General features: G+C 40.9%; 1 protein-coding gene across 3 annotated transcripts in view; it reads left to right on the forward strand.

Annotated features, from left to right (window-relative positions):
* Positions 1 to 311: 311 nt before the first annotated feature.
* The window catches only part of bbs9 (Bardet-Biedl syndrome 9), a 35,892-nt gene continuing 8,452 nt past the window's right edge, over positions 312 to 27,751 (forward strand). The window contains exons 1-17 of one of the 3 annotated variants that reach the window (XM_087134744.1): positions 312 to 488; positions 1,252 to 1,402; positions 17,324 to 17,471; positions 17,931 to 17,995; positions 18,249 to 18,362; positions 18,992 to 19,245; positions 19,499 to 19,586; positions 19,880 to 19,975; positions 20,475 to 20,604; positions 21,012 to 21,193; positions 21,847 to 21,923; positions 22,916 to 22,945; positions 24,158 to 24,214; positions 24,785 to 24,887; positions 25,442 to 25,549; positions 25,670 to 25,810; positions 27,049 to 27,144. In XM_087134744.1, the coding sequence (XP_086990870.1) occupies positions 1,291 to 1,402; positions 17,324 to 17,471; positions 17,931 to 17,995; positions 18,249 to 18,362; positions 18,992 to 19,245; positions 19,499 to 19,586; positions 19,880 to 19,975; positions 20,475 to 20,604; positions 21,012 to 21,193; positions 21,847 to 21,923; positions 22,916 to 22,945; positions 24,158 to 24,214; positions 24,785 to 24,887; positions 25,442 to 25,549; positions 25,670 to 25,810; positions 27,049 to 27,144 (1,801 nt within the window). In that variant the 5' untranslated portion in view covers positions 312 to 488; positions 1,252 to 1,290. The remainder of the gene's footprint in view (positions 489 to 1,251; positions 1,403 to 17,323; positions 17,472 to 17,930; positions 17,996 to 18,248; positions 18,363 to 18,991; positions 19,246 to 19,498; positions 19,587 to 19,879; positions 19,976 to 20,474; positions 20,605 to 21,011; positions 21,194 to 21,846; positions 21,924 to 22,915; positions 22,946 to 24,157; positions 24,215 to 24,784; positions 24,888 to 25,441; positions 25,550 to 25,669; positions 25,811 to 27,048; positions 27,145 to 27,751) is intronic. The other 2 variants (XM_087134745.1, XM_087134746.1) reach the window with 2 other exon arrangements.

The raw sequence follows: 27,751 nt of genomic DNA on the forward strand, positions 1-27,751 counted from the left end.
GCAACTTAAACATATTGTATTTTTGGCATCGACCCTCAACATATAAGTTTTTTGCCGATGTTCGTTTGGTATCACATCACTTTATTTTTGGTGCTTAAGTTGTATCTTTCTGAATTATTTTAGTATGTGAGCAAGCGCTGTCCAGTTATGGTTCTTGTCACGGCAGCGGCATCTGCAAGGTGATACCCAGGTATGTGAGAACGAGGTTGACAAACCGCAGGCTCCCTACGTGCGGCTCCCAGACCACATTAAATGGTATTTGCATGATACACTAACGCAGTACCCGTCTAGTGGTTGCCTGAACTACTTGTAAATAGTTTACGGCGGCGCAGGAGACACTTGTCAGCTAAAAATGAGTTTAGGTTAAAATTAATCCTATTTTTGACTCCACTTCCACAATTTTCACTGTATGAAGAAAAAATTTCCATGTAGAATTATACAGTTCTATGTTTTTTATCGTGAGATGTATGAAAAGTTGAAATTTTGAGGTAAGCAAAACCGTTTCAAGCATGGCCATTGCCGGCAATGCATTAATCATGTTCAACTTCATGGCCATGACTGGCTGTACATTTACGTGAACATAGCAATTTGAATTCTCCATACTACAGACACTGTTGTTATACCTTGTGATTCGGGGCAAGCTTTTGCCTAGTTACATAAAAGACGCCTTGCACCAATACACTGTTTTCAATGGATAAGAATGGCACAAAGGAACCAGTCAATTCCAGAGATGATACTATAGTCACTATGTAAAACCTTGCCCCAAATCACGTTGTATAGCAACAGTGTCTTTAGTCGGAGTTCAAATTGAGGTGTTAATGTACAATTAGATAACCCAGTGTGCCAGATTTTATTCAAATTTAACTCACAAAAGGCCAATTGCATGAACAGACTGAGTCTATAGATGAAAGTTGACATAACATCTACTGTCATGGCTGTGGTGGTGTGCGGTTGAGTAGGCTTACTGCATGTGCTCAGTGCAGTTCTGATATAGGGGTCATAACATTTTTAGGGGAATGTCCATATTTTATTTCCAATAAGACTAAAATTTCAACATTTAATGTGGGGGGAGGGTAGTCATTCAGGTGAAAAAGAAGTAGGCCTACCAGACGACAGGCAATTGGTGTTCACCGTATTCAGCATGAGTCTCACCAGGGCTGTGATGCTGGGCCTCCGTCTTTTTTTACATTGTACAAAAAAGTGTATTTCATTCCATTCAATAACAAATTTTGGCCTATGTTTCTCATGTAGTTCAACTGCCCATCACATATTGCCATCCCAAGCCGAGTCATGTCTCTCTTCAAGGCGCGAGACTGGTGGTCTCACACCATCGGCGCAGAGGACGGCTTTGATGGAGGCAGCTTGTGTGTGGCCAATATTGACAACAGCTCCACACACCTCGGTAAGGCCAAACTTTTCCTGAGAAAGGGATTCCAAATTTTGTATTGGAAATTGTGGAATTGTACTTAAATAGTATAGAACGGGATTTACTAGACCCACCCCACCTTAAATCATCATCCCCCAGTTTACCAAAAAATACCAAAACTAAACCACGGCAAAATCAAAACACTCCAGACCCTTGCGACCCGCTTTTTAAAAATTTTATAAAGCCATTCCACCCTTGGCGATCCAAAAACCCAACAAAATAATTTCACTCTAATAAAACCTACATTTCAATTTTGCCGTGACTTAGTTTCCGATTACCGCGAAAAGGGACGATGATTGAAGGTGGGGCATGCTTATTAAATACTGTTCTATACTACTATTGTTACAAAGAGATGATGCTTTTGGTCTGGAGTCTTTGAGAAAAATTAGGTTAAAAAAACTTTATATATAAGAGGAATGAATGAGGAAACCAAACCTAAACGCCAACCTGTTTTATCAGGCTTTAGACAATTAAGAAAATCATTCTTGGCAGATTTTGTTAAACGATATGACATTCCTTTACAGACACCAAAGCATAAAAAACATACAAAGTCGGAACTCGTAAAAGCGATTCAAGAGAGTCAACGACAATTTAAAAATCTAGCTTGTCAATTGGGAGTTGATACCGAAGTTTTACTTAATTTACTTTTTTGGGTTTTACAGAAAGTACATCAAAGACAAAGCACTCTCCGAGTTCAAGGAAAATGGGTCGTTAAAATTACAAAGGGCTATTAAGATTAAGTGGTTCTGGCTGGGTGTTTGATGAAGTAAAAGCTTTTTACATCAACGTGGTAAAATACAACCCGGTTGGCGCGACTTATATTCCACTACCAAAGTATTTAGCTGTAAAAAGGCAATTATAAACGTTCAAAATAAAGATGACCAAGAATGCATCCATTGGTTGTTGCGATCTGCTTTGAAATTGTATTCTGACAATGTCAAACGGCAGTTAGAAATTAATCCGAATTATAAAATACACGAGGATCGCACCACGACTTACACAAAAGAAGATGGTCTAAATTTAAAAAATGTTGACTTTCCAACACCCATATCTCAGATCCCATGTATTGAATCACAAAATAATTTGGCTATCAATGTATTTGGGTATACCGGGAAAGAAGGTACTTACGTGCTTTACTAAAGTAAGTGCGCAGAAGAGCCCATTAATTTACTCTATTTTACCAAAGGCGAAAAGAGCCATTATTGTTGCATTAAACACTTCTCTCGGTTTATGTGCGGTGCTACAAAACATACCGGTAAATTATTTTGATGCTTCAAATGCCTGTCGCACTTTCAAACGAAAGAGAGACTCACTCGACATCAAGAGGATTGTAAAGTAATTGACGCACCGGCATCTAAGGTCGAATTACCTCCCAAAGGCGAAAATATTCTCAAGTTTGAAAATTATAAAAATAAGCAAGATGCACCTTTTGTCATTTACACTGATTTTGAGTCGGTTTTAGAAAAGTTACCACCAACAGATACAAACACAGCCAAAACACAAATCCATAAGCCTTGTGGCTATTCTTACGCAGTCGTCAGATGTGACGGGATTTGCACTTCACGCGAGACTTACAGCGGCACAGACACGGCATTTAATTTTGTACGATCGCTTTCTGAGGAAGCAGACAAGATCAACGAAACATTTGCAAATCCCAAGCCAATTAATTGGTCACCCGAGTTACAAAAAATCTACGAAAATTGTAACCTACCGCCTAGAGACACATTTTATAGCACTTTGAGACAATCCACAGTGACCGAGAAAGAACACCTCAGGGCACAGAAAGTGTGGTACATGTTTAACTGCCAAAACCTAGGCAACTACCATGACCTATACGTGGAAACAGACATGTTACTACTAGCGGGTATATTTGAGAACTCCCGCAAAGTCTGTAAACAGAACTACAGCCTTGACCCAGCTAACTATTACACGTCACCAGGCCTGTTGTGGGACGCTCTTTTGAAGCACACAGGTTTTAAACTGGAACTACTGACAGACATAGACAAGCACTTGTTCTTTGAAATGGCAAAAAGAGGTGGTATCTCGAGTGGGGGTGCAAAGCTATATGCAAAGGCGAACAACTTGGGACTACCAGACTACGACCCAAATCAACCAGTCGCACATCATGTACCTAGATGCCAATAATTTATACGGCTGGGCCATGAGTCAATCGTTACCCATGGGTGAGTTTCAGTGGCTAAAAAACTTCGACAAATTTACTCCCGAGTTTATTCTTAAAATTCCACCAAATGACACGCGTGGTTACATGTTTGATTTGACTTTAGACTATCCGCAAGACTTGCACGACAAACACAATGACTTCCCACTTGTGCCCGAAAATATGTCAATTCCTAATGAATGGTTTTCAAGCTACCAACGAAAATTTATTGACAACGGCGAGCTTATATCACAAGTGGACAAACTCTTGGTCACTTTAGGCACCAAACAAAAATACGTAGTTCATTATCACACGTTGCAAAAGTACCTGGAACTCGGCCTTCAGTTAAAAGAGGTACACTGCGTCATGTCGTTTAAACAGTGGCATTGGATGAAAAGCTAAATCTACAAAAACACCGAATTGCGAAAATTGGCCAAGTCTGATTTTGAGAAGGATTTCTTCAAATTGATGAATAATTCTGTTTTTGGCAAGACTATGGAAAACGTACGCTATCGTATGGACGGTCATTTATTGAGGGACTTACAGGACGCAGATAAGTACAGAAAATTAACTTTTAAACCGAATTACAAATCAACCACTCCGTTTAAAGAGTGCGATCTTTCATTTGTGGAAATGTATCGCGTAAAGACCAAGCTACACAAGCCTATTTATTGCGGAGTAAGCGTGCTTGACCTATTCAAAACTTTAATGTACAATTTCTGTTACAATGAACTAAAATCAAATTTTGGTGATAAACTAAATTTACTTTATACGGATACGGATAGTTTACTCGTCCAAATCCAAACCGACGATTTAAACGGCTATTTGAGTAAAAAGCGTAAACTATTTGACTTTAGCAATGACCCGCCCAATCATCAACTTCAAGATTCAAAAAATAAAAAGCCATTGGGAAAATGAAAGGCGAATTCGGTGGCCAAACAATTTCAGAGGTTGTTTGCATACGTCCAAAAATATATTCGATCTTAACTACCGATCAAAATGTAAAGAAGGTGAAAGGCGTGACAAAGGTAGTAACTCAAAAACACCTATCGCACGATATGTATAAAAGCTGTCTATTTGAACAGAAGCAGCATTTCAATAAACAGCTATTATTTAGGTCTGACAAATATCAGGTATTCACGGTGTCGCAAAATAAGTTGAGCCTCTCGCCATTAGACACAAAGCGCTGTATATTACCAGACGGGGTTGATACATGTACGTTGGCTTACGGGCACTATAAATTGAGGATAAGGGGATTTAAAGCAACTGACCTTGAGCAAGCCAAGCAACCTGTCAAGCTGAAAACAAAAGATCAACGCGAATCGTTTGGTGCACAACTCAAATTTAAAAGACAAAGAGAAAGCCCTCTATTAGGTTTTTGTGCAGTTAAAACTCGGGCGGTAATTCGGTATCCTTGGGTACAACTTGCAGTTCCTCTTTGACAAAACTCCTATTTGGCCCGTTTAATAAATAATATAAAGTGGGACCCGTTTTTACCCTTTTGCCCCGGACTCATTTAAATTGGCCCGTGTGCTTCTCCACTTGATAAACGTCCACAGACCAGACCGGATCTGTTGCCCTTCTGACGGTGCCGCCCTCTTGCTCGCCCGGTCAATATAAATATCTAATTAATACATTTGGAGGTAATTCACGCGATGCACTTTTAACAGGTGCACTAGGTGTTTGTTTCACTAGGTCTAATATGACGGCTTCTGCAGGAACAGCATCAATAAATGCGTGTTTTCCTCGTTTAACGATTTTATGACCTGGGGCAAACATTCTACCCATTCCACGTTTCGCTCACCCTCGTTTAACATTTCTTGAGCGTGTTGATGGCCAAATAACCTTTCAGCTAAAGTATGGTTAAACCTTTCCACGATCTTCTGCGACCTGTGAACACCCGGCCGCCCACTTACATTTCTACCCCGTGTTTAACCATTAACTTTTTAAACTCGCCTTTAAATTCAGATCCCGAGTCTACCATTATAATTTTAGGCCAGGTCAAGGGCGACCTTTTATAAATCTGTTTGCTCGCTACGCTCACTTGCTCGGCGGTTTTACTGGTCAACGGTTCTGCTTCTTTATACCGCGAACCCACGTCTACGATCATTAAAGCGTATTTAAAAGTTTTTCTTTAACACGATCCCAGGGTAAATATAATATATCCATTTGATGCACTTCGTTTGGTTTGACAAACTCGGTTTGCAACATTGTAGGTCTCGGTACGTACGCAGGTGTGGGTAAATATATTTGCCAAATGGCCTGCTTTTTTAGCCAATTTCTCGTAACTGATTTGTCCGCACCGGTCTTTTCGTGTAGATGATCTGCAGCGCTTTCTCCTCGCCAGTAGCCTTGCGGGCTGTAAAACAACTTTGAAAATTCTTGCTCCATTTTTAAAATAAAGTTACGCAAATCGATAAGCTAAGAAACCGACTAAGGCCATCCCACCTAAAATCCACACAAACTCACGAATTTTTGATCCTCGGAAGGTGCGTAGAAATCAGACAATTTAGGTTCTGGTGGTAACAGCATTATATTGTTACCGGTCAATTCGCTGTAAGCTCGTAATGCTTCGTCCCCGTTTACAAAAGTTTGCTGACTCGGGGGTTCGTGTTGCATTCGTTCCTTTAAAAAATCTAACACGTGTACGCGGTTTTGCTCCTAGGATTCTTTTGCTTGCGCTAATTGCTCTAATGCAAGGTCGTGATGCTTTGTTCTTCGTCGACTTTACATTTAGCTAGACTACCAAATAAAAACTCTGAGCCTGTGAATGCCAAGGCGTTTACTATAGCTCCTCCAACCATCATTAAAGCACTAGCCATTTTTAAAATAAGTAAATTAAATGAATGGCGAAATTAAAGACAAGTTAATTGAGATTCAAACCGATCAAACAAACATCGAGCAGATGCTGGGTGACATACGCGCAGATATAGCATATCACATTGGCGATATCCAAAAAGAAACGTTTAGAAAGCAAAGTCAACTAATGGAATACGAAGACCTGTTTTTGCGATTGGTGTATCCTTTGTTTTTTCTTTCCTCTTTAAGATTTTACAGTAAAATAAAAATCGTATAATATAAAAGTAATATGTCTCAACAATACACTAAAAAACTAAACCCGAGTCGCAGGCTCAAAGTACCTCGCGTGATCAAAGGTGAAAAGACGCGAAGTAACCATTACCCACAACCCGAGTACAATAGCCGCAGGTCACACGTTAAACATAAAATTTCCCGCTTTAGGCATGGACGATGTAATTGTACGCGGCACGGCAAAGTTGGCTTTTAAACTCGATCTAGACAGCGCATCCGACGACAACCGCACCGTGTACAACAACCTGGCGAGAAACCTGGTTTCAGAAATCAACGTAAGCTCACAAGGCAATAAAATCATAAGTTACCGAGATGCAGATGTGTTTCATAATTTTAAGGACAATTGGATGCCTCTTTCGCAGACCAAAATATGGCGTACTTTGGTTTAGAAAAGGAAAACGTGGCCAAGATATGTTTGGGTTCTGACGATAAAAACGAACGGTAAAGATAGAGCAATTGCGTACGCTTTCAAAAACAGATACGCGATTCCACTGGACACGCCGATGTTGACGGATCGCGGGCCTTTCTATCCGTTGGGTTTCAAAGAGCCTTTGACGTATCAATTGACTTTTAACGGGCATGATAAAGTGGTTAACTCTTCAGACACCGCGGCCGAGTACTCAATTTCAGACCTTACCCTAGAATATGAAGTAGTAACCAATCGAGACCTGGCCCAAGCTTTGAGGAGCAGACACAAAGGGCTCGTCTATTAACTATTCGACCGGATACACTCGTGGAAAAAACAAGCGGTAAATAAGGCGGACACGTTATGGAACATTAGCATCGATCAAACGATCAAGAGCGTGAAAGGCGTTTTGATATTGTTTAAAGACCCAGCTATCAAAAACCCCCAGAGATTTTACAATCCGCACGTTACAAAGACGGTCATCACGGTTGAAGGTAAACCAAATCAATTGTACTCCCAGGGGTTGTTTGAATATCAACATTGGAACGAGGTGACTAAGTACTTTGGAGACTCAGATACCAAATCGGCAAGAGTGGTGATGAAAGATTGAAATTTAATGGGGGTTGATATGGCTGAATATTTGAAAGATAAGTACGGCTTGTGGCTCGATTTCAGAAGTTCCGACGATAACTCGGCTCACGGGTCAGGTAGACCTCTAGGCGGCGGCGGGGATATATCGATTCAGATGGAGCACGAGGCCGAAACCGCAGGGCCGTTGACGATGTACGTGTTTTTGGTGATGGACGCTCAACTAACGGTTGAAGACGGAAATTTCAAGAGTCTGGTGTATTAAGTTTGTTGAGTTTGAAATAAAATGAGTGAAAAGATGTTTAAATCACCGCATTGCGCTTTAATTATCAATAATACTGGGTCGGGTAAAACAAAATGGGTGCTTGATTTATTGGAAACTGAATATCGGTTTGCGTTTGAAGCGATCGTAATTATTTGTCCCACTTATTTAGAATGGCTATGGACGTACACAGACGACGATGTTTTTCTTTGCGATTTAGATACGGAACGACTAAAGTTAAAGAAGGCAATTGAACTTTACCAAAAATTATTTGACAGGGTAAATACACTTTTTATCATCGACGATTGCGCATCGAATCATTTATCAAGTATCGCAAAAAATTTAATGCAAGTAACACGTGCACTTTAAGTAAGATGGCATTCAGCGGTAGACATTATTTGCATAGCTGTTGGTTGCTTAGCCAAAAGTACAATTCAGTGCTCAAAGACAAACACCGCTTGGACCGCTTTGTTTCATTGTAAAGATCGTAATTCGTTTGATCAGTGTCTCGACGAGAACGATGTAATCCCAGACGAAAAAAGGGGGAGATCCAAAAATATTTACGTGATGTTGAATTTAACAAGCTGGTTTTAAATACTGAACCGCTGGTCAATTATTTCATTCAATAAAAAATCATAAAATGTATTAAAATAAATATTGAATTAAGATGGAAACTAAGAAATGTAATAAATGCCAAAAAGAAAAATCGTTAGAATTTTTAAAATCAAAGATAGCGGTAAAATTTGCGCCAGATGCATAAGCTGCAATGCTGTCGCTAAAATATGTAATGATCGAAACAAATGCGTTCATGGTAAGCGCAAATGTCTTTTGGGAATTGCCACCCCAGTCGAATTTTTCGGGTTTAATATCAATTAGAATTCCGAAGAAGCGCTGACAAAAGATTTAAACGAGGACCCGATTATAAGTCAAACAATGGGGCACCTAATAAGCGAGATTTGCTACAAATACGGAGTCTATTTATCACCATTGGCTGCTATGCTAATTACAACAAAGCGTCTGGAGTTTAACAAGAGTTCTCTTATTATAAAAGAAGATGTCAACCACGGAAGAAGCAAGCAAAGTGAGCCCGGCCAACAGCCCGGTAAAGACCCAAATCCAAATGGTGACTAAAGTAAAAAACCAGAGATGCGTGGAACAAGGTAAAAAATTAACAGATCATGACAGGAAGATGAAGCAGCAGCTCCCAAAGATGAAATTAGGTGAAGCGAGTGAACCGAGCTCGGAAAATGAAATTTATAAAACGGTTTCGGAAAATGAAAATTTAATATTTGGTGGCTTAGCAATTGGTGCGCTCGCAGTATATTTAATTCGGAAAAATAAATCAACGCCTATGAAAGTTGAAACGACCCAACCAGTTGTTCAACCAAAAAGCGAAGCAAACAACGAGCAACCCGAGATTTTAGATATGGAATAAATTTTAAAACACCTTATATAAAAAATGAGTAACACTAAATCAATCGACGTAAACGGAATTGCCAATACTGTTTACCACGGCGCTGTAGTCTCAGTGATCTCCATAGGTTACGCTATGCTATCGAGCAAGCTATTTGAAATCAAACCGCCCGATTTAAATAAATTATCTATCGAAGACGCGTTAAAATTGACCGCGCTGTCTAGCGGTGCGTTAGCTACCCAGGGTTGGTTAGTGTCACAGGGTATATTGCCCGCGAGCCTACCGACCGCTTAAAAACATTGTTTTTAAAATCGTTTATTTTAAAGTTAAAGTAAAATGGCTGAAGGAGGAGTTGATTTTGAAGAAATAGCACTAGAGAACAAAGAAGAAATCGATCAAGACTTGAAATCGGCTTGGGAAGACTTAACACTTAATCCGACGCAAACAGAAACGCCCTTTACTGACGATAGTGAAACTTCGTCGTTAGAAAGCCCTGATTTTACACATCCTATTGACATTGGGCCAGACGAAGAAGAAGAAATATATGGTGGTTTAGAGATCGAAAAGCGATACGAGTTAATTAAATACGTCGATCCTTTACACAAAATGGAAGTGACAAGATAAGTCAACTTAATGGAGCTTAGGCAATTGTTGCGCGAATCTAAAGTGAATGATTTTTACTCAGCTATTCAAAAAGAAACTGGTTACGAAATAGAAATTAAAGACCCAAATATTTTTAATTTTAGATAGTAAAGATCGCCTGTACGTAAAGTTCGAAGGCAAAAAAGTTCTTTTAACCCAAGAAAATAATAGTAAAGTATTTCTTAGCCTAAATACTATTAGACAAAGAACAAACATGGGTTTTATAAGACGCGTCTTAGGCTTACAAGATTACATTTCTGGCAAACAAAACAGCAGGCACAAGAAGTGGCTCGTAAACTCGCGGAACTTCATCCTGAGAGCATAGAATTAGTAGAACTGCCCCAAGAAGCAGATCTAGCGAGCGACATCGTAGAAGACCTCACACGTGACGTAGACATTCAAACCAAAGGGTTAAATTACAGAGAACGCGTCGCTTTAGATAAATCGTTACAAACGATAAAAGGAGAATTAATTTTAAATCAAGGTAAATTAGATCAGTTAGACGCAAAAATTCAACAATTCGAAGCCGAGTTAAAAGAAGCGACAATCGGAAGGAGAACGTACAGAACTTCAACGGCAATTGGACAACCTACGAGTCGGAAGACGGGGTAGATTAGAAGTCATCGATAAAAATACCGATCAAAAAAAGGAGTCAAATTAAACGATTGGAAAGATCATGAATTCCGACAAAACTTTACGTGAGAAGATTCGAACGATATTTCGAGAACAAGGCGTGACGATCGTAAGCATTTTAACGGCTTTCAGTTTAGCCGTAAGTACCATTGTTAGTAGTACGGTAGCTAGCATTAGAGCTGCCGGAACTCCTAGCATCACGCCCGAACCGACACCTGAGCCTCCCGAACCACCAAGTAAACGTGGCGTAACCGATTGGATCAAACGTCAGCTTTGGAATTTGGCCAATGTATTGAAGAAACTCGGGTTGAAAGCTTTAGGCACTTTGCCCGGGATAATCGGTAGCGTTTTGAGCTGGATATTCAACGTGGCGAGTAAAGCGGTCGGATGGATAGCGGATCACCTGTGGACTTTATTTTTAGCGGTCGGTTATATAATTTTGACTTTTATACAAAAAACGTAAATCGTTTTATAAATTTGAGCGTAAGTCCATGTCCGAGGGTGCTAAGTGTAACCCCGGGGCAACAACAAAGTTTAAAGGCATTTTTGCATATTGCAACGAATCTTGAAATTGGTCAATCGACTGTTCGAGATCGGGGTCCGAATTAATTAAAGATTCCACGAACGTAATAAATTGCCGTTGCGTGTCTAATCCAGTGCCGGTGGCTAAAACACTGGTCTTCATCAGTGCTTGTGCACCGAGTAACGCATAGACGTAAGCCCTAATGGACTCGTTTACCTTGGTGATTCCCACAGGTGTAAGTTTATTCTTTTTAGGAACGAAATCCCACCAGGCCAAAGTGACCGCGTCTGACTGTGAAATCCAATTGACCGTGTAAGTACTCACGTGACCCAAGCCTTTAGGTGGTTTAGCCCAGCCAAAGCCCATGTAAGTAGACCCCGCGTATTTACCGTTGGTGACGTGTAAATCGTGCGCGTCGTAGTTTTTACCTGGGACAGGTACGTAACCATTGTCATAATAATACGCGGTATCTAATCCGTTTGACAGTGTATCGCGAGTTTGTTTAAACGACTTGTTTGAATCGACTCCGTATAAAAGGCACGTGTCTGTAAACTTCCGATGATCGTAATTATTGTGTAGGGCGTCAAATACGTTGTCGCTCGGAATGGGCATTACGCAGTCGTAAAATATTTTTTGTACGGTGTTATATACGTGAAAATTGAATAAAGCCAACACGTGTATATTGGGGTCAGACAGCAAATCAAAACCCACACCGTTAGCATTCGTCGCGCAATAGACCGCGAATTTAAATAAATTTTGATAAAACGAAATTGGCTCGGTCACCCAACGATTGACCGCTTCGTCCGTGGTTACTTTCGGTAATTCGTACGTGTGCGTTAAATTTGGAAACTCGGCTGAAAACCAGTTGTCTTCGTTGACTAAAATGGTTAAACTACTAAAGTTAGCTCCCATTTATTTTATACGTCTTTATTTTTATTTTAAAGGAGGTGCCGTTGGTTGGGTCACTTCTTGATAAGCGGGTGGTAGGTCTTGATCGGACCGACTTAGTAAAACTTACTCGCCAAGTTTTTTCATAAGATCTTTTTTTAAATGGCTGCCAGTTTGTTGGCTAGCACTTCCGCTCTTTCATTGACTTGACGTTCAAATTCCTCTTTGCTAGTCACTTGGCTCGCTTGCAATTTGGTGCTCGTGTTTGATCTGATCTTTTCTTTCATGTCGTTAAATTTTTTCAGCTCGGATAAAATCAATTTGAATTCCTCCTGGGATATATCACCGTCTTCAATCACGTGAGATACATATTCCTCGATTGTATTTAATTTAGCGTCTGCCAACATTCGAATTTGGTCGTGCTTTTTAGTTTTATGGGCCAGCCGGTGACTGGCGTATTTTAATATCGCGTAAGCACCGAACGCACGGATAGCGATGCCTTCCATCACGAGTCCGACGGGTCCGGTAACAACGCCCAAAATGGGGGGAATTCCAACGACTGCCGAGGTCGCACCAAATGCTTCCAAGCCGTACTCTACATAACGGAGTGCGGTGAGTATACATTTGATCTTTTTGTAGGTAGTTTCCCGCGCGTCGTGTTCTCTTTGAATCTGGGATTTAATTTCTTTGATCTTTTTGAGTCTGTAAATTTTAGTGCTCGCTTCGCTCGCCTCACTTCTCTCACCTCTCTCTGCTTGTTCAACTGAGTTTAAAGTCAAATCTGGGTAAATGTTAGTAATCATCTTTTATTATATACGCGTTTTATATTGTATTTAACTTGATAATTACTCCGTAGTTTTCATTTTGTAACAGTACCCCCCACTTTCTGATTTGAGGTAAAAAGTTAACTCGTCTATATTTATCCGTTGCAATTTTCTGGGCGTTTCAAAATCGCTACGAAAATATTGATATGTTGAAATCACTTGTAGCAGGTCAAACGATTGCCCATTGTAAAAATTATAGTTGGTGTCCAATTGAGGACAATAAATAAACGCGAGTTGATCCGATTCCAATGTATAACCTCTTTCAAATAAAATGTTTTTAACTAAGATTACCTTATCACCCTTTGAATTATCGATGACGTTTTTCAATTTAAACGTCTGAGGATTTTGGCACAGGTAAAAAGTATGAGTCTCCATTTTATTTTAAAGTAAAGTAAACTAACTATTTCTCAAAGGATCTTGTTTGGCGAGGGTTAATTTGTCAAAGGCATTTTCCCAGTGCTTATCCGAAACTTGAAATAGATCTTTTACTTTTAAATCGTCCTCCCCAGTTGTCTCTTGATAACATACCGCGATTTACCTCTAGAGATCTTGCCGTTTAGAACTTGGTTTAACTTATATTCTATTTCACCCGCTTCACCATTCTCCAATTGAACGTTAAACTCTTTTAAAGTTTTTCTCGATTTTGGTGGTGGCGGTTTTTTCCAAACTTGATGCTTGTAATATCTATCTCCCATGTCTACAGGGGTGTATGAGGAAACCCAACCAAAAATTAGACCGCAATGTTTACACGCATATCTGTTGTCTATTTCTACTACGTAATGATCACACATGTTTTTTGGTCGTGGTGGTGGGGTTGGCCATTTGGGTAACGAGCCGGTTAAATGATAAATCTCTGCGTCCGTCATTTTTTATTAATAGTCAATTTATTTAAGGCAAAAAAATTAACCTCAGTTATTCCGAGGAATAACCGAGGTTCAATTGATTTTTTCTAAGTTAATCATAAGTTAATCATTCAAATTTAATCGACTTTTAATTTCAAGGGAGATCCAGATCCAGATTCAAATCCATATCCGCTAAACGCTTGCAACACTGACTTATTTGAAATTAGTCCGTCGTTCCTAATTTTTAACATTGCCGCTGTCACTCTATACCGAACGCTGGCACCGCACGACAGTGAACCGTGGGTACCGTAGTATACGGTAAGTCTTTTGGACAAATGAATGATTGTGCGTCGCATTTCTTATTGATAAATTTATTGATATTTGACGAGTCAATGGGTCTGTTTCGGTGATCAAATAGAGAGGCATAGGAATCTATTTTAACGTACATTTGGTTTCTAGCCGTATAAGGTGGATTAACTACATATTCGATCTTGTTCAATTCATCGATATCGCGACTGGCTTTGTAGGCGTTTACGGTATTAGACGGGAGATTAGACTCTTGAGATTCGATGAATATATATGGCTAAATTTATGCGATCGAGTATGTTTGTTGTAGGTTGTTGTATTTGATAGCAAATTTGACAGCCTTTGATGTTTTGGGGGGTTTTATCTCGAGTGCCGTTTTTGTGAAGCGGGTTTATACCGTAACAGAGTTCTATCGTCATAATCAACAGGCGTTTATTTTGGCCGTTGTGATGGTAAAAAATGGGCGAGCTGTAATGAGTGCCTTCTTTAATCACGGGATTTGAAATAATTAATTTACTCAGGTCAAAGGGACCGTAGGTGACATTGGGGTTGCAGTTGTCAGCATTGAGACGCTCGTGGTCGTCTGAAACGATGTATACGTGGGTTGACATGGTTCTAATTTTCCCGCCTTTAGGCATAGATTTTTCTCATTTTTACTCGGCCGCGTCTATTAACTCGGGTGGGATTTCTATTTCAACGTCAATGTCGTATTCAATAATGAGTCCAATTTTGTATAAATTCGTGTCGAGTTTAGTCGCTAAATCGGGCAGTGGCTCATTTTCTCGCGCGTGCCTCAGCTTTTTATGCTTACCGTCTACGAGCACCACGTGATCCATTCCATCCAACTCGACACAATTTACGCAGCAGGTGCAATATGTACAACCAAAACATTCGATACAATTGCCGCACTGGTAACAGTCCTCGCAACTGTCTAAGGCATTTGAATTTTGGCAGTCGTATGAATTAAAACAAGCCACACAATTTATACATCTACCGCAATCGTCGCAAGTGGAGCAGTCATTACATCTGGTGCAGTCGTTACATTCATGACAATCATGACATTCTTTACAATCGGCACATTTGCATAAACGGTTGGAATTTAAACAACGAAAACAATCGTACGAATCTATCAAATCAATTGGATTTCTCGTGTCTTTGCAGAAATAACAATTCACGTTCGTTGTATGGTCTATCATATCCTTTTATATAGGTTTTTTTTTTTTACCTAATTTTTCTCAAAGACTCCAGACCAAAAGCATCGTCTCTTTGTAACAATAGTAGTATAGAACAGTATTTAATAGGCATGCCCCACCTTCAATCATCGTCCCTTTTTGCGGAAATCGGAAACTAAGTCACGGCAAAATTGGAACGTAGGTTTTATTAGAGCCAAATTATTTTGTTGGGTTTTCGGATCGCCAAGGGTGGAATGGCTTTATAAAATTTTTAAAAAGCAGGTCGCAGGGGTCTGGAGTAATTCGATTTTGCCATGGTTTAGTTTTGGTATTTTTTGGTACACTGGGGGACGATGATTGAAGGTGGGGTGGGTCTAGTAAATACCGTTCCCTACTACTACTTAGCATGTGTCAGATGCTGACCTTGAAAACATCTTTGAAAGATTGTTTCAACGCTATTCATTTTTTGTAATTTATTGTGCATTTTTTGTGCCAGGAATGTAAAATGGTAATAGGAAATCACAGAAAATGTCAGTGTTCAGGTTTTGTTGATCTAACATCACTAGTTTCCTTCCTGATGTCTTCATTCTCTCTAGTTTGCACAGCATTTTGTTGAATTCGGTGCCAAAGAACCCATGCTTCTGTATCTTCTCTCTTCTACTGTTTAAACAGTGACCTATTTGAAAAGCAAAGGTTGTCTGGTAGCCAATTAATATCCAGGGCTCGCAGAATCGGTAGTCGGACAGTCCGGGACAGCCAAAATATTTTGTCGGGCAACCAGGCTGCCAGCCTGACGAGCAAGCACCTGTTTCAGCAACACATTTTTTTGCCCGGTGTTTTGGGCTTTTCAGCACCATGCACCGAAAAAAGATCGCAAAAAAAGACCGCAAAAAAGATTAATGTCCTAACCTTTATGTTGCATGACTGTACATGTTCGGGTAGGTGCACCGTGGTATGTACTGTCGAATCGTTGGCATAAACCTAGCCGTGTCTGCATTCAGTCATTTTCCTTGTTCCGGATCACTAAAACAATATTCAATCATATTACAGCTCAATTATCATCAAATTCCAATAAAATAGGTCAGGGGTCTACCTTGTACATGTATTTTTTCAAATTTTGAGTTTTTAATTTGTCTTACAAGATCGGCAAAAGTGACAACGACATTTTTCCTACGTGTAGTTCTGGATCGGTTCAGCCAGTTTTGGATCGCTACACATACATGTAAAAAGTAGTCAACCGTAAACCCATTTCTCTGCCAAAATCATTGCAACAAGCATCTCTCTTCTATTGAAGCATATTTTCTAGTAAAGCAAGTCTTATTTTAAAGGAGATTAGTTAATTTCAGTGCATCAACATGGATAGCCTGCATAAATTTTGACTTGACTTTGCTGCTCAGTGAGCCGTCGACCACAAATCCCCCCACGCCGCAAAGTTGACGAACCCATTATGTCACATCCAAATCTGTTACGCACGTGTAGTTGAGTTCATGACGTTCGTACATGTAGGCCTACTTGCATGCGCGATCCGAAACTAGGAAAAACATTCATGGAATCTTTCGTAGTGAGTGACCCACTGACCTGTAATTTTTTCTGGTGTTGATTTTTTTGTGCTCCCGTGTTTTTTTGACAAACCGTCAACAAACATCAAAGCGCAAATTTGAAATTTAGCCAGAATTCCTTTTCTTGAAATTTTCTGGGAGTAAAATTTGTACTCCAAGACTTTCATTTTACCTTTCAAAAAAGAAGTTGTCTTAGCGTGTAATGCTGCAGAGCAATAGCAAAATGGTGGGTAGGTCTAGGCCTATTCATTTCAAGCGATCGGGAACTAGGAAAATGACTGTAATTACTGAAATCTTGGAGACCATGTGTGGCTAAAACTTCCTTGTCGGGCAACTGAAAATGAAGTTCTGACAACCAGATTTTAGACTCCCCTGCCCAAAGGGCAACTACATTTTTAAAAATTTTGCGAGCCCTGATATATGTTGGATTTCTTCGTGGGATCTTGACAGAATGACTCCCTTGCAGGTCTGCGAGAGCAGTGAACGAAAGCTCTAAGTGTTTAATTCAAATTAAGAAAATAACCATTTTCGCACTATTCTGCAGTTTCATTGTCACATTTAAGACGAATTTTGCTTTTTTTGTCCGACAGATAAAGTGATTGTTGGTGGTTTTAATGCCGTGCTGCGAATTTACCAGCCACGAGGCTCTCAAGGCGAGGCCAACAAGGCGGCTGCCGTCCTCTTGGAGATGCAGCTGTCACAGCCAATACTGCAGGTGGAGGCTGGCCGATTTGTGTCGTAAGTATGCAAGGCAACCTGCTCAATGTGTGGCACATCATGCGTGCCGAGTGCTGGAGAACAGAGTATATTTGATTCGGTTCTGCGTTCGATGGCGTACCCTTACACAATGCAACAATAATCCTTCTGCAGAAACTCACAGCATGTGTGTGCAGGTTTATGCACATAGAACACAGGCCACATCTAACTACATGTAAGTTGCTGTTAAAGTGTATGATCATCCCCTGCCCCAGGTGCCTAGTGGGAACATGTCCTACCAAACATTCTCTTCTTTGCCAGTGAGGGGGTACTTCAACTCAGAGTGGATATCTAATAAACTCCTGGATTACCAAAGTAATTTTGGACAAAGTACTGTCGGCTTTTAAATTTTTTGTTAGACAGGAGAACAAGGCCTTTCAGGTCAAATAGACCTCAAGCATATTGAACAGACTTCAAAATATATATTTTTTCACATTTCAGTGTCTCAGAGAATCTTCACCTTGCAGTACTGCATCCACGGAAACTGACTATCTACAGTGTTTCAGGTGAGTTAGTGCCCCTTCTGTTTGCTTTGCCATCATGGATCTCACAAAGAAGGGGAAGAAAGATGTACAACAACGGAACGCCAACCAGCTAGTAAGGGCTATTAACTCGCAGGAGTGACACTGTCACTAGCTGGGACTAGTAGAGTGGTTTGAAAAAGGAACACAAGATTACCATTCTCTTCCCTGTAAGTGATTAGTAAGGGGGAGAAGTCTCTTGGAACTATTTTTCTTCTGTCACGCCCTATTCATTTAGGAACGGCAGGCGCTGTGGAACATGGCAGTCAGTATCAGATGAAGATGGTCTATGAGCACAACCTGCAGAGGACAGCGTTCAATCTGGTAGTTGGCCCCTTTGGCAGTGTCAAAGGTACATATAGGTGTAGAAAAGTGAAGTGTAGGAGGGACAAATGATTACCGAGAGGTCGGCATTTGTAATGTCCCACTAAGTTCTGAAAAGTGCATGTGGTCTTGTGCCCCTTTTACAATGTCACGATTTTAGGCTGAAAATGAGAGGGTGCCTTGGTTGCTTCACTGTGAAATAATACCATCTGAAACTAAAGTTCAGATTCACACTGTCATCAAGTTTGCATAATTTCTCAAGTTGATGAATTCTGAGAACTTCATTCTAAGAGCTCTTTCGTTTACCTTATCTTGTAGAGCTCACGTTTTCTCCAGGATATCTAAAAGTCATTTGTTTGGGAGAAGACATATCCCGCAGTTAGGGTCATCAGAGGAAATTTTGAGGAAACCCTCTGCACTTTTGCGTCTTCAAACCACGTAGAGCATGCTATCAAGCATCTAATGTACGGATTGAGACGGATTCAGGACTGTAGTGGGCAAACAGCTTTTACCATGGAAGGCGACTTAAGTAACCTGTGCCAGCTTGTTCTGCAAAGCGTTTGAAGTCTTAAGGAATTAATTGGCTCGAGACTTGGCCACTGGTGCTTGTCAAAAACTGCATGTTTTTTTTTCCCCTAACTTCTTCTTGAATCGCAGGCAAAGATTTCATGTGTGTGCAGTCCATGGATGGCACCGTCTCCTTCTTTGAACAGGAGAGCTTCTCCTTCAGTCGTTTCTTGCCAGGATTCCTCCTGCCTGGACCCCTCAAGTACATCCCCCGCACCGACTCCTTCATCACTGTCTCCTCCAGCTGGCAGGTGGAAAGCTACAAATACCAGGTGCTCGCCGTGGCAACGGACGCGAAGACGAAAGAGGAGTCGCAGAAGATAACGTCCGGGAAGCGAATAACTGTGAGTAGAGGGAGATCTTCGAAACCGTTTTAACAGCCTACACAACATTGAAGTTCTCATAGTGAAGCCTTTCATTTAGCGTTTGTATGCTGCCTGTAGACAGAGGCATTTCACTGTTGTAGAGCTTACTCAGAACTTGGTGAAGTCTTGCAAATCGTTAGAATTCCTCAGTTCTTCCTCACAGTTCATTGCATACTGTATAAGCATGTTGTCCATTGTTGTTAAAATTCATTTGACTGTTTTTGTCTTAAAGATGGACTGGTCTTACAATCTTGGAGAAGCAGCCCTGGATATTTTTGTGACTGTTTCAACACAAGGGGCCACATCTATCTTGATACTTGGTAAGTTGGTGTAACAAGAATTCCTTGCACGGCATCAAGCACAGTACATTGCAAATACATAAATTGAAGTGGGAGACTGTCAGAAATCGAAACAAATCCATGTATAGTTTACCAGTGGACGTATCTCACCAGTGGCAACTTGCACACAGTGGATTGGATTTTTATAATCTTTGTTACAAGTAAGGCATACTCGCACAATGTGGACATGCAAGTCTTGGCTGCATGGCTGGGCTGCCTCAAGCCGTGTGTCAGATATAACTTGCTTTATCTTGTTTGTCTTTGTCTTTCTTAAGGTGAGAGGTCAGTGATTTGTCTGAAGGACACTGGGGCTTTCAAGTTTATGAAGAAGTTGGAATACACTCCAAGTTGTTTATTCCCACATGGAACGTGTAAGTAGACCCAATTAGACAACTGTCTTCAAACCTGAAATTATGCATTCATTTAGTACGGCAAAGCTGTCACAAAATTCAGTCATAAATTTTGAAGGACGCATCAAGCTGGTGCAAAATGATAGTCAAATGTTTTTCCCAGTTTTCCTTCTTGAGAGCTTCATGGATTGGCTGTAGTGTCAGACATATTTTGTGTAGAGTCTTGACAGGTGGTAAGAGCTCAACTCTTAAAGCAAGGTGCTTTGCCACAATCCCTTGCCATCAGTCCAGCATTGATGTTTTGTATGAAGGACACCTCCTAAAATATTGCTACTGTTAGAGAATGTTTCAGTCATCGTTAAGCTTAAAAATGAAAAAACAGTGCTTTAAACCAGAAGGAATACCAAAATAAAGTTTGCACTTGGAACCGGTCCAATATCTAATTTGGCTATTGTATCCAGCAACAAAGTAAAACCGATTTTTTTCATTACATATTGTCCGGTCTCATTTACTCCGTTAGCTTCGGATACCAGCATCACATACATGGTAGCCACTCACACAGGTCAGCTGATGATCTACCAGGACACAACTCTGAAGTGGGCAGCCAAGTTGGAATATGTACCAGTGTCGATACGAGTGGGCCAGTTTCAGTGAGTGTTGAACAACAAACTGCTTAGTGGTAGTGACTATTTAGCTAGCCCCTGATGAATTGTCAGGTATTTCTGAGAATTCGCACACAACTTCTGACATCAATCAGCCTGAGCTGAAAAAACATTCTGAGTTGTGAAATTACTGTCATAAAACTGCAGCACTCATTCAAGATTCTAATTGCTTTACTTAAACTGCAAGTCCATTTATAAGTCAACTGCCTGCAATAAATTAGACTTGAGGATTTACGTGTATGTAGAATTCAGTAAGATACATCTTGGAGTTTATGATTTCAGTTGAATTTTCAAGAGTTGAAATATCAATTTTTTATCTTGATTGCAAAAATGTGCAAAGTTTTGAAAGGTGATGTTTCCAGCTGTCACTGTTTATATTTGTTCACTTTTTCCAGAGATCTGAAGGGAGTGATAACGAGCATTGATGACCAAGGCCATCTGGTCTGCTCTTACCTGGGCACTGACCCATCGCTGTTTGTCACGCCATCCACAGACTCTAGGGAAATCAACTACGAGGAGCAAGACTTGGAAATGAGGAAACTGCAGCGGGTTATCAAAGAGTCTGCCTCCAAGCAAGGTAGAAACAAGAACTGTGAGATTGATTGAGACACTTTTCAATGAAATACTGGTCCTTAAATTTTGGAAATCTACAGGAACGGACACGTGGGAATTATTAGCAGCTGGCAATTTTTCTTCCCACAATAATGTTTGTATATGTTTATTAATCAGACTGCCAAACTTAATGAACATTACATTAAAGATGCACTGTCTTCAACCAGCAACGCACTCGTAGACACTGACCTCATGTAAGGTTTAGTGTAACAGACCCCACCACTGTTTACCAATCAAGGATGGGATAGGGTAAATGCTACCTTTTGGGAGTTTGAAAGGAGCAGGTTTTCCACTTAAACAGCACTGGGGTCACTGGTGGCATGATTTAAAAAGTGTTAAAAGACGCCTTGATCGAACCTTCGATATATAGCATCTTTAAAATAAAGACCTGAGTTCATCCTCTCTGTTGCAGACGTAATAAGTACCAAAAGTTTGTAAGACTCAGGGAACAGGATTTAGTTACAAGTTAGATGAACGTCAGGTCTTATGCAGGTTCGAGGCATTGGAGATGAAAGCCTGTTTCACGCTCTCTCCAACGACGGCGATGAATAGTTTTACCTGCGGCACAATTAAAGAATTTTGACAATGTGTATGTTTGTATTTGTTGCCAAATGACAGATTTTAGGCCCAAAAAGACAGCTGATGAAGACCTCCAGATTGAGGTTACCGTGCCGCCCAATCTAGACAGCACATCGGTAAGCGCCCAATCAAGTGGCCACATGCTGTATCGGTGGTTCCACTCTGAGCCAATTGTTACCGTACATTCTTTCACACCACACCAAGCTACAGCATCTAGTTGCCATTTTGAGGCACTAAATTGTTGGCCATTTCTGCCCTCTGTTACTGAATGCTTAGAAATTTAGGACTCAGGTTTCTGAGGACATCAAAGCGTTGGCTCAGTGCTAAAAGGTCATTACAGCAAAAGTTAGTTTTGGAAAATTTCGTAGGGTCTTACTCTGAGCATGAAGGAAATACTGTACTGAAACAGACTATATTTGTTATACTTTTAGTTGGTAACCCTTGCCCTTGTTTACACTCCAATGCACTCCAATATTCCCGTAAAAAAAAGTGGCTATGTTTACTGCATGGCCCTCCACTAACGGCCACGCCACTTCAATGGAGAAACTGTGTACACTTCAAGGAACTGCAAAGAAAACTGGAGGTCAGCTTGGTCCAGCTGGTAATAATTCTAGTAATCACTCTGATAAGCAAAGCCACATGCCACAATCCTCTTGAGTACACTGGATACATGTACTTCTATTGGGCTGTGCAGTAAAATCACTCCACTGGTAATGCAAAGAGTCCTCCAATGCACGCCAGCTGCAGCGCATTGGCAGGTACTACTGACTTGCAATACATTGCTCTCATTGAGCAAGGGTTAAACTAGTTTTGGGGCCAACTTGTTTAAATTGCAACAAATTTTCTGGCCCAATGTTATGTTTAAAATGGAATTTTTCAATAAAGACTTTCTAGTGCAATTTTTCAGTAAGGGCCTTTTAGCACTGACATGACGAAATTAAGACACCGTCTGCTAGAGTTTGCCGTTAGTGCTCAGACTGTGTGTCTGTTTTATAGCTTCCTGTTATTCCATTTTATGCTAATTGCTGTTTGTGTGGTTCATAGTTTCCTGTGTGGTGAAACCATTGCCAGTAAAATCCTTTCTCATTTTATGTGTGTGCTACAAAAGGTGTACAAGTATTTTACAGAGGGAGTGAGGGTAAGGCATGGCACAGCATGCTCATCAGTGAATCAGAGTCCCTCGCACGGTTTGGTGTGCTTTTACGGGATCATGCAGAAAATTAACAAACATCTGGCATGCTGTTTCCAGCTTCATTGCCAACACAATCACATGTTCACCAATCACCAATGGCACTTCAGTCACTATATTTGCAGACTGCTGCATTTGACTTGCCATCTGCACTCAGCAAGAGGCCTTGAAATCTGAGTATTTTTAGGCTAAAAGCAAGTGCAATTTTACACAAATGCAGCAAAAAATCCCAGATTTTTATATCAGACATTCTTCATATGATTTAACAAGCAGATTGCAAAAACTTTGAAGAAAATGAATAGTGTTTTCCAATAAGTTCATTGGTGAAAACCTTTGATCTCTGTCTGTGTTGACTTCCAAAACAGTTGCCTTCTCCTTGGGCAAATCTTTAATCTTGTCATATTATACTGAACAAGTTTGGAATCAAAGGAAATTTATTACAGGGATCATGCACCTTATGAGTCTAGCAGCATTTTCTTCTGAAAACTAACGTTCAGTCATAGGCAATCAAGTTAAAAACACGGCCCAAACAAAGCCTGTAGAACTTCCAAATGGTGTGTATGCAGAAAAACAATTGCAGATTTAACTGCATGGCACAGCTTTCCTCAGTTCAGTGCTTTTAGCATTTGTACAATTACTATCAACTGTTTTACTGGAGAGATAGACAGCAGATTCCTTATCCAGACTCCTTATAATGTTGACATCTTCACAGGCCTCCCTATCACACCCTGCACATCCACTTATCTCTCTAACAACAATAAACCCCATAGCAACTCCCTAGCACCGATCCCATGCACTCAAAGGTTCCACCGTTTCACTCATCCACGTGTTGATCACACTATTCCTGTTGCTCACATCCACAGTATTACTCCTTTGGCAATGGGTCTGGGACCCTTGAAATCTACATTGCAGCTCACAGCTTGAAGTCAAAGCGTTTAACTGTTTGGGCATCCTATTTGGATCAGTTACTGAGCCCATTGTCAGCAAAGAACTTCTTATCGTGTATTTGCTATTCAAAGTTTTAAAGCGTATTCGTATATTAGTGAAAAGACCCTCAACCGGTAACATTCCAAGCATGTACATGTATGGCCTAAAAATACAGTAATTTTCTAGTTGTTTCATATACCTTTTTTATTCATTTGTAATGCATTTGAATCCTAGAGTGCCACAGAGACAGAAGTTGAGGATGAAGATCCCATCCCGTCAATTACCGTCAAGGTGGGTGGGCTTTGAATAAATGTTTTTGTGGCTTTGGAGGAGCACGCAAGAATTGTGTGTTTGAATTTTGTGAGAGTTAGGCTGTGCCCGGATGTAATGGCTGGAGCTGTGGTTAACATATGCACTTGTTGAAGCATTACTTAGCGGCTGTGGCCACTTGCTACAAACCCACAGACATGTGCTTTACTCCTAGCCTCAGCCGGTGCATTCAGACACAGCCTTTAAAAATAGCTTGAAGGAAGATTTGCTAGTGTTGAGGGCGTAAGCTTTAAGCCTCACTTCATATAGTTGCATCAGACATCCAAAAACAGAGATAATAATAAGTGGCAAGATCATCAACAAGAGATCTGGATAAGCTCATTCGTAAGAGCGCTGTTGTTCCATTCCAGAGGTCGTAGAGTCAAATCCCACACTTTATAGACCAGAATCTAGTCAGGTTTCCCTTCTGATTCATTTGGATACAGAAAAAGCTGCTGTAAGTGTCACCACGATGTCTTGGTCTTAACTGTAGCCTTTGGATTGTCTACATATATCGTCTCACCATCACTTGACCAATTTTTTCCTCTCCAGTTGGTCTTGAAGACCAGCGTCAGTCTGCCCAATGTGCGTCTGCTAATCCACTGTCCTTACCCAATCTCACCCAACCAGAGCACCTTCACGTTCCCCTTCATTGGTGAGTACCCAACAAGCTGAGTCAATCAGTTTTTGTCGGGGGGATGTCATTTTTTTTTTTTTCCGCAGCAGCCGCACGAACACTTGTTGGGGGATGGAAAGTTTTTGGCATTTTCTCCCCGAAGTGTCCCTCAACAATGGAGATGTTTTCCATTTCTAGCATCCACTCGGTGCGCAAACACTGTTTCATTTGGTGACAGATAGATGGGGGGGGTGACAGTCAAATATTACTGGGCCTTATACCGGTTACCCACGGTAAAATGTCATAGATTTGCAAATTAATTGTACCTGTTTCATGCCAGATCTGCATGAACAAGTGCAGTGTGCATATCGCCTCAAGGGAGATTGTCACTCGGGGGGAAATAATCCCTGTTTTTCATGTGCGGAGCCCATGGAAGGGAGTACAGAATTTGTGATTAGCATCCAAATTAGCCAACACTGCCATGGTGTTTCTGATGTGGAAGGTACCTCGAGTTGCCTATTGTTTGTACAAGAAGGAAGACTTCCTCTTCTGTTGCTCTCATAAGGGTCTGTGTTGTCATTCTTTGTTACCAGGGGATTCCTCTGCTCCTACCAGCGTGCTCGTGTCGTTCTTCCTGCGAGGCAATTCTCTCCCAGCCAGCTTAACAGCGTCTGCAATGGCCACGTACAGCACATCCAAAGGTGATCATCCAACCTGTCAAAATCTTTCTTTTGCAGATTTATTGATCTCTTCCTGGTACATGTAATTTGTATAAACTGGAGAGGAAACTCGATTGCCGCCATTTGTTGTGATATTTTCAGGAGCGCCACGCGTTGTCAAGAGTGCGATTGAGCTCCCACTGAAGCTTGTGGTCAAGCCCTGTGCACCGGTGAAGACAGCCACATATAAGATTACCGTCGACAGCAACAGGAATGCCGCCAATCTGAACGAGGTCTTTCCAGGTAAAGCTGCCGCCGCATGTGTTCAAAAATGTGCCAAATAAAAGTTCATCAAAAGTTTGATTTGTGACCTTTTTCGCAGCAGGGTGATTCCTCAAATTAGGGGTCCATTTTTTCCGTGTCCCTGTCACATCTGACACATGATTTTGTAAGTTCAGAACACATCTTCTAATTTCCAAGAGTGATGAATTTATGCAAATTTCCTGCCAAACAAATAGTAATAGTTTTAAATCAATTCCGGTGATATTTCCATGTCAAGTAACAAAGGTCAGATGTAACAGGGACACCAAAATGTCACACTGTAGACCCCTAATTTCTGGAATTACCCAACAGTGGTTTTTTTGTAAGCATTATCAACTGCTGACGTTCCATCTTCACTGGCACTGCAAACAATTTCTTCCAAATCCAAGTTAATTCATATTTCAGTTTGGACACGGGTCAGCCCTGGATCTGTAGAAAAAGTAGGGAGGTCATTTACTGAGGCAATAAATGTGTGCTTGGCCAGTCTTGACCAGCTCAGGAGAATGGACGCGGCCAAATGCCCAAGCCATGAAACTATCTCATATCCAGGTGCCAGGGCGTGATTTATGCAGCGGGCATTATCAAATGTTAATACACGATAGAGTGGCGTGCTGTTGAATAGGGAGACTGACTGACGTATAAATAAATAAGTTTTTAATGGTATGTTATAGGTGAAGATATAATTTAACGGGCAGGAATGGATGCATCTCGTAGCAAAGGATTACTTGCTGTGTCATTATGCTGTATTTGAATTTGACTCGGTTGTTCACCTTTAACATGGCATATACCAGGCAAGATATTGGACGGATGGGTACCCCCCTTACCTGTTCAATCCCTATACACACTCTAGACTATTGTTACCTAACAGATCCCCCTTGAAGTCTGTAAAGAATTCCTGAGATTCTGATCAACAATGACCAACACAAAGGTGGGAGGGTTCTCTCCGTCCCATATCTTGCTTCAAATGACATGGCACTCTGAACCTTATATCCTCTGTACATTGAAAACTATTTACCAACTATTTACCAACTATTTACCAAGTCTTGAATATCATACTGACGTCCGGCATCATGTGGCATAAAATTCAGTCTAGTCCAGAGTTGAGGTCGGTCACAGTTTGTCATAGAATTCCATACTGTGCAAAGCCATTCAACCTCCGTGGGCGACTAAGTAGTTTGGCTGACCGTATGTGGATAATATGCATTCTTTGTCTCCTGCAGACCTGCTTGGACCTAATGCTGGAGGGCCGGGCCAAGCCCTTGGATTCCAAATCATTGGCGGACCCAAGGTCACCATTCTGGCATCGAAGTCATCTCGTGAGTAATAAGACGTTGATTTTTCTTCCGTCCAATCCTTTTCCACCCTTCTTCAAGTTTCGTCACATACTCGTATGTTTTGTATTTGCAGAGTAAAAACTTCGAACTTTGCTGGAGAGGGTTATTCTCAAGAATATTTGTGAGAAATGTCTAGTTCTTTTCATAGAGCCACTGACTTTCTGCGATCACGGAAAACAGGTGGAAGTCACGGAATGAACACTTTGAAACGGAAATCACTGCTTCAAATGGAACTTGTAAAATTTCCCACTAAGAGTGACTTCAGAAGTAAAAAAACCTTTCCGCAAAGAACCATAAGTAAATGCCTTCCAAACCCTTTTAAAATGCTTGCTTTTAATGAACAAATTATGCTGGAAACATGCTAAATTGCACCACTCCACCACATGATTGGGTCATCTGCGCCGGTAACGATACTTGCAAGCGCTATGGCGTCTCCGTGAGCCCCAAGCATGCAGCGGCAGCTGGCACATCGCAGTGGCACGGTACAGTACACACATTGGATATTGTCATTTGCACTGTACTAGCATTGAAATAAGGTGCCAACAAGTTCATACTCACACATATGCGTATTGCACACGTGGGGAATTCA

The sequence above is a fragment of the Acanthaster planci genome, linkage group LG03, assembly GCF_054643075.1.
Source record: "Acanthaster planci isolate LZ-2023a linkage group LG03, COTS_SCS, whole genome shotgun sequence".
In the NCBI taxonomy this organism is placed as follows: domain Eukaryota; kingdom Metazoa; phylum Echinodermata; class Asteroidea; order Valvatida; family Acanthasteridae; genus Acanthaster; species Acanthaster planci.